Here is a 5927-nt window from a genome sequence, read left to right as displayed (position 1 = left end):
CCAAGTTCATACCATAGCGTGAAATTGCTAGATTGCTTTATTCTACAGTATTCTCACTGGCTGGCTGGCTGTGTTAGCAGCCCCGGAAGCACGAGACCAGTTTAGTTGGTCCGTCACACAGACAATGATCTAGTTGATCATGGTCTGAATGCTGACAAACTGTACAACTGACATATTGGATATTCGAAACCAATTACACCACTATCAGAATCGAAATCACAAACATACTGGTCAAATAACCTCCAATGCGTAACTATATGAAATTATACTCAAAATCCTTAACAGAAATATACCTGACCGTCACACAGGTTGAATGTCCTGCCTATCTCGCTCTATTAGCTCGACTAGGAGATCCCCGAATCACGAACACATGAACAGTTATTAATTTCCTCCCTGTTATCCAGTCAATCTCGATCTCCTCATCTTTGCCAGGTATACCAGCTATCGTAGACATGCCCGGGCTTCTAACCGGAGCACGTCCGGGAACTCAGTTGCAGAGTGACCCAACGAGAAAATGAAGTACTATCCCGTTCCGCCCAACTACCGACAAAAGCGCGATACATCGACATCAAGGAGACTCAGCTGGTGGCCTTCGCAATCGATGACTACTTATCGTTTAATTCACGGTAAGGCTCCTCGTCTGCAAGAAAATAATTGAATTCTGTAAGGAATACCTATGCACGACTGATCGTTTGTTCTTTATGTCCCTCTCAGACCATCGCTATGCACAACGTGAGTCACCACCATTTGGCACCTTGAATGGTTACCACTAACTGGTCACATGCCCCTGATCTCCGCCGTTTACGCAGAATCCCTTTCTGTCAACTATTCACCACCATATACTCATTTATCATCCTCGCCGCTCATGGGACAGACAAACCACTTATGATATCTATTTGATGGCCGAGCGTTTTCATCCCAAGACATGTTGCCTTACAGTGTACCACGATATAAAATCCCGAACAGCTACAGCCCCCCATCCCTGGTAATAGGGAATAACCCGAAGATTATATCGTGCGTACAGCTGTAGCAAATCTCTGGAATGAAACCTAGTGTTACCGCCCAGCAAGATCATTTGCGTGTGCGGTTAGGACTGGGAGGAGGACGTACTCCCGGCGGACTTTAGAGGGTCGAGTGGTGAGCAGGCGAACCCTGACATGTGTGCTCTTATCGAGCCGTGGGTCGACGAAAATGGCCAGTACTCCGATAACGTTAGATAGAAATTATATAGACCGATGATGTCGCTCTCTTATACACCGTAGTGATTATGTTCGTTGAGGCGTGTGAGTGTTAAGTGTCTAGTATGTGCTGTATGTTCTATGTAGCATCAAATTCTAAGCGTCTGAGCAGTTGTATCGTTGTCCAAAGAAGGGCAAACAACAAGAGGGCGGATGAAGTGACTCGGTATTGAGGTGCGTAGTCTCATGGCGAGTGAGGTATTCATCGTCAGCTTTAGGTTGCTCTGGCCATTCAATTGGTCCAAATGACACTTCCCATCGGCATCGTGACGGTAATCGTCCAGGACGTTTTTTATACTGTTCTAGTGCAGAGGCGGATAGTTCTCATCGCAAGCAGTTATTTGTTAAGTCTTAAATTCATGCGCTTTATGCCTTTTCAGAATAATCCTTCATTTGGCAGTCGTGGTATCCTCATCATCACCACAAGTCTTCGACATACATCTTGTGAGATCATTATTCCAGCATTTGGTTACTATGTGTACTATCTTGAGAGAAATGGATCACCCACCGCAAGACAATAAGAGCATGAAGTGAAACCTTATAATCTATCTATATTATCGCAGTAGAGCATATTTGTTATATAAAGTCACTCAGAAGGAGCAAAGGTTTCTCAGGTAGTTGGTGTGTGAGTCACAACATTCATAGATCTGTCTAAGTGTGTTACTGTTTTCTAGGCTTACTATCGACTCACCACGGCTCTTACCAGCGACCGCAAGATGACCCTCACATTCAACTCTACAACCACAGTGCGAAAACTACATGTTATTAAACAATATAATGTTAGCTCTTTCTCTCTGATGAATGTGCGAGAGAGAATGTATAAAAAGAGGAGACGATAGACATGAGAGCTCGAACAGAGCATCGCGTACTCCTCTACCAATTATTTAATTATATAGTCTGCACCATGTATGAAGATGATATATTCAGTAGACGCTTACCGTTGAGCGACTAAGCGAAGAGCTCTCCTCGCATGTCATAGTATGTAGTCCTCAAAGTGCGAGTGTCTCCCGCGCGAGTCTGTCAACTCTCTGCCATCACTGATATCTTTATGTCTGTGTGTATGTATTTCCCTCCTTCGTGGAACGAGCTCCACACACAATGCAGACGGTAAGCAATAGACATACTATACGGACTGTTAGAAGAGCGTCCTGTCTACTCGCCTGCGAGTGATCTCGCGCTTAATATATACACACACGTGTAGTGCAATTACTGGGAACATCTACCAACGACAATCGCTATCAGAGGACATGTTTAGAGCTTCCCAACCACCATGTCTCATGAGAGTCCATTCTCATAGGTCTGTCGACCCAGTTGCATATGCTGCGTATCTATGGTCAGCAGCACGCCATTCTAGAGGTCTCAGGACCATACTATTCCTGATATGACAGTGAGAAGCACACTCATAAGTATTTATGCTGAGTAGCACCAGCCCGTTCCTCTCACTCAAGCTTACTGCCTGTACCTTCTCCCACGAGCGCCTCGCGCCTATTCAGCATAGCCTGCTCGCTCGCGAATGGTCGCATCAGACGATCTCTGCGTGCGAGCTTAAAGGTTACCATCAGGAGAGCATCCGATCCACTCTCTACTCGTCCTACCCCACAAACCTAGACACCATCCGCAGCAAATGTCTACCATCCCATCCCTTCGAACCATCACCAGCATGCTTGTCCTTCACTCCCTCACTACCAGACCATTCGAAAATACATCTCGTGCGGGTAATCAGATAACGCATCTCGTATAAGCACAATTCTCTCTCTCAACGACGACTGCACTATCCTTAAACTCAGGCCATCACTATCGTGTGTGGCCAACCAATCCATTCCCCACTAATCGCGCAAAAACGCGATAGAGACCTCCCTCACACCTGCCTACTAAGCTCTTTCCTCGCCTAGTGCTCTAGCTCAAAATTGGAGCGAGGAGAATGGCAGGGTCTCGGCTCCGGCGCCGGACACCTCTAGTGAGCTAACACACCCTCATAATCTCCCTATACTTATCCGCACATCTCTCTGTACAAGTACATTCAATCATACAGCAGCCACCACGCCATTCTGCATCATCTGCTCACTACTCTACACAATATCCGTGCGAGATATACCTAGGCTCACCACTTCCTTCGTCTCAGAGCGCACCTGCGCCTACTCGCAGCACACAAACGAGAGCTCATAAGCGTCCATCCACTTGCCTCTCAATCCAACTACTGCCAATCCACACCAACACTCTCACGGCAATCCTGTAATCAACGTCAGAGCTCCCACCACTCGTGCCAGACAAACAAAGGTATACTCACAATGGATCACTCCTACTCTATGCAATTCCTCCTACCTGAAATTCTCAATTATAGTGGATTTGTCGGTGGTGACAGTGTTTCCTATCTTCAGAGCAGTTGGAAGCTGGGAGGAGGTGTTCTTATTCTCCATGGACTTTACAGTGTCCCAGAACTTTTTTGAATTTGTGTTGCAGGAAGCAAATTTCTGCTTGAAAAAGCTATATAAGGTCCCCCAGTTGATAGTGCATGTCAGAGCAAAAGTCAATCAGTGAGGTCAAAGGAATTATCCGTAGAGCTCCGAGACCGGATTGTGTCGAGGCACAGGTCTGGGYAAAAGTACCAWAACATTTCTGCAGCATTGAAGATCCCCAAGYACACAGTGACCTCCATCATCCTTAAATGGAAGAAGTTTGGAACCACCAAGACTATTCCTAGAGCGTGCCGCCCGGCCAAACTGAGCAATTGGGGGAGAAGGGCCTGGTCAGGGAGGTGACCAAGAACCCGATGGTCACTCTGACAGAGTTCCAGTGTTCCTCTGTGGAGATGGGACAACCTTCCAGAAGGACAACCATCTCTGCAGCACTCCACCAATCAGGCCTTTAAATTAGAGTGGCCAGACGGAAGCCACTCCTCAGTAAAAGGCACATGACAGCCCGCTTTGAGTTTTCCAAAATACACCTAAAGGACTCTCAGTCCATGAGAAACAAGATTATCTGGTCTGATGAAACCAAAGATTGAACTATTTGGCCTGAATGCCAAGCGTCACGTCTGGAGGAGACCTGGCATCGTCCGTACAGTGAAGCATGGTGGCGGCATCATCATGCTGTGGGGATGTTTTTCAGCGGCAGAGACAGGGAGACTAGTCAGGATTGAGGGAAAGATAAACAGAGACAAGTACAAAGATGAAAACCTGTTCCAGAGCCTCAGACTGGATTCACCTCCAACAGGACAAAGWCCTTAAGCACACAGCCAAGACAACGCAGGAGTGGCTTCGGGACGTCTCTYAATGTCCTTGAGTGGCCCAGRCAMAGCCCGAACTTGAACCTGATCTYACATCTCTGGAGASACCTGAAAATATCTTTGCAGTGATGCTCRCCATTCAACCTGATAGAGCTTGAGAGGATCTGCAGAGAAGACTGTGATAAACTCCCCAAATACAGGTGTGCCAAGCTTGTAGCGTCATACCCAAGAAGACTCTAACCTGTAATCACTGRCAATGGTGCTTCAACAAAGTACTGAGTAAAGGGTCTGAATACTTATGTAAATGTGATATTCCAGTTGTTGTTGTATTTTATACATTTGCAAAAATTACTAAAAACAAGTTTTTGCTTCGTCATTATGGGATATTGTGTGTAGATTGATGAGGGAAAGAAACAAATGAATCAATTTTAGAATAAGGCTGTAACAATTTTGGGAGGGGGGGGAAAGCACATGATGGCTTCATTCTGCAGAAGTAATGGAAAATTAAGATTTCTGGTTTCTTGCCTGTGCTTGAGTAGGCCAGAAAATCGAGCTTACAAGCTAAGGGTTTGATCCCGGGCTGTGTCACAGCTCGGCTGTGTCCGAGAGAGCAATGAGGCCGGATTTCCTTGTCCTGTCGCGCTCTAAGCAACTCTTGTGTGAGCCAGGGCGCCTGCACGCTGACTTCAGTGCGCAGTTTTGGTAAGGGTGTTTCCTCCGAAACATGGTGTGGCTGGCTTCCGGGGAAAGCGTTGCAGTGGTCAAAGCAGTGCGAGCTTGGCTAGGGTCATGTTATCGAGGGACGCATGTGCTCTCGTTACCCTTGCATTCTCTCTTGAGTCTTGTACGGGAAGTTGCCAGTGATGGGACAAGAGTCTGTAATACACAAAGAAACTCGAAATTGGGTAGAAAAGGGGTAAAAAAATATAACCAATTAAAATAAAGTTTTGTTTCTTAAAGAGATCTCCTCAACTATGTTTGACCACTATCTCATTCGACGTCTCCACTATTAAACCCACCCACTCAACCTATACCTCTACCTTTGCACTTCAATAGGGAACCTACAATGCTTTCTTCTCACATTGGCGATCAAACCGATACATATTTCTAGAAAGTGGGTAATGCAAAAAATCAACTCATCCCATATCTCTTTCAGGTTCAACAGATATAACTCTTCTCTCATCGTCTCTCTCTCTCTCTCTCTCTCTCTCTCTCTCGTCTCTCTCTCTCTCTCTCTCTCATTCTCTCTCTCTCTCTCTTCTCCTTCTCTCTCTCTCTCTCTCTCCTCTCCCTCTACCGTTCGTCTCTCCTCTCCTTCGTTCTCTCTCTCTCTTCGCTCTCTGTCTCTCTCTCTCTTCTCTCTCTTCTCTCTCTCTCTCTCTCTCTCTCTCTTGCTCTCTCTCTCGGCTCTCTCTTCTCGCTCTCTCTCTCTCTCTCTCTCTCATTGAATTGTGCACTTATTT

The 5927-nt window shown here is 46.2% G+C and overlaps 1 protein-coding gene across 1 annotated transcript in view; it reads left to right on the top strand.

Moving 5' to 3' along the window:
* The window catches only part of LOC111952279 (VPS10 domain-containing receptor SorCS3-like), a 125138-nt gene that overhangs the window by 72263 nt on the left and 46948 nt on the right, over positions 1–5927 (top strand). The window contains 3 exon segments of the mRNA XM_023970834.2: positions 1326–1404; positions 1619–1682; positions 1913–1984. Of these exon segments, the coding sequence (XP_023826602.2) occupies positions 1326–1404; positions 1619–1682; positions 1913–1984 (215 nt within the window).

The sequence above is a fragment of the Salvelinus sp. IW2-2015 genome, linkage group LG3 (assembly GCF_002910315.2).
Source record: "Salvelinus sp. IW2-2015 linkage group LG3, ASM291031v2, whole genome shotgun sequence".
NCBI classification, from domain to species: Eukaryota; Metazoa; Chordata; class Actinopteri; order Salmoniformes; family Salmonidae; genus Salvelinus; species Salvelinus sp. IW2-2015.
The sequence above is the reverse complement of the archived record's forward strand: the minus strand, read 5'-3'. Positions and strand labels throughout refer to the sequence as shown.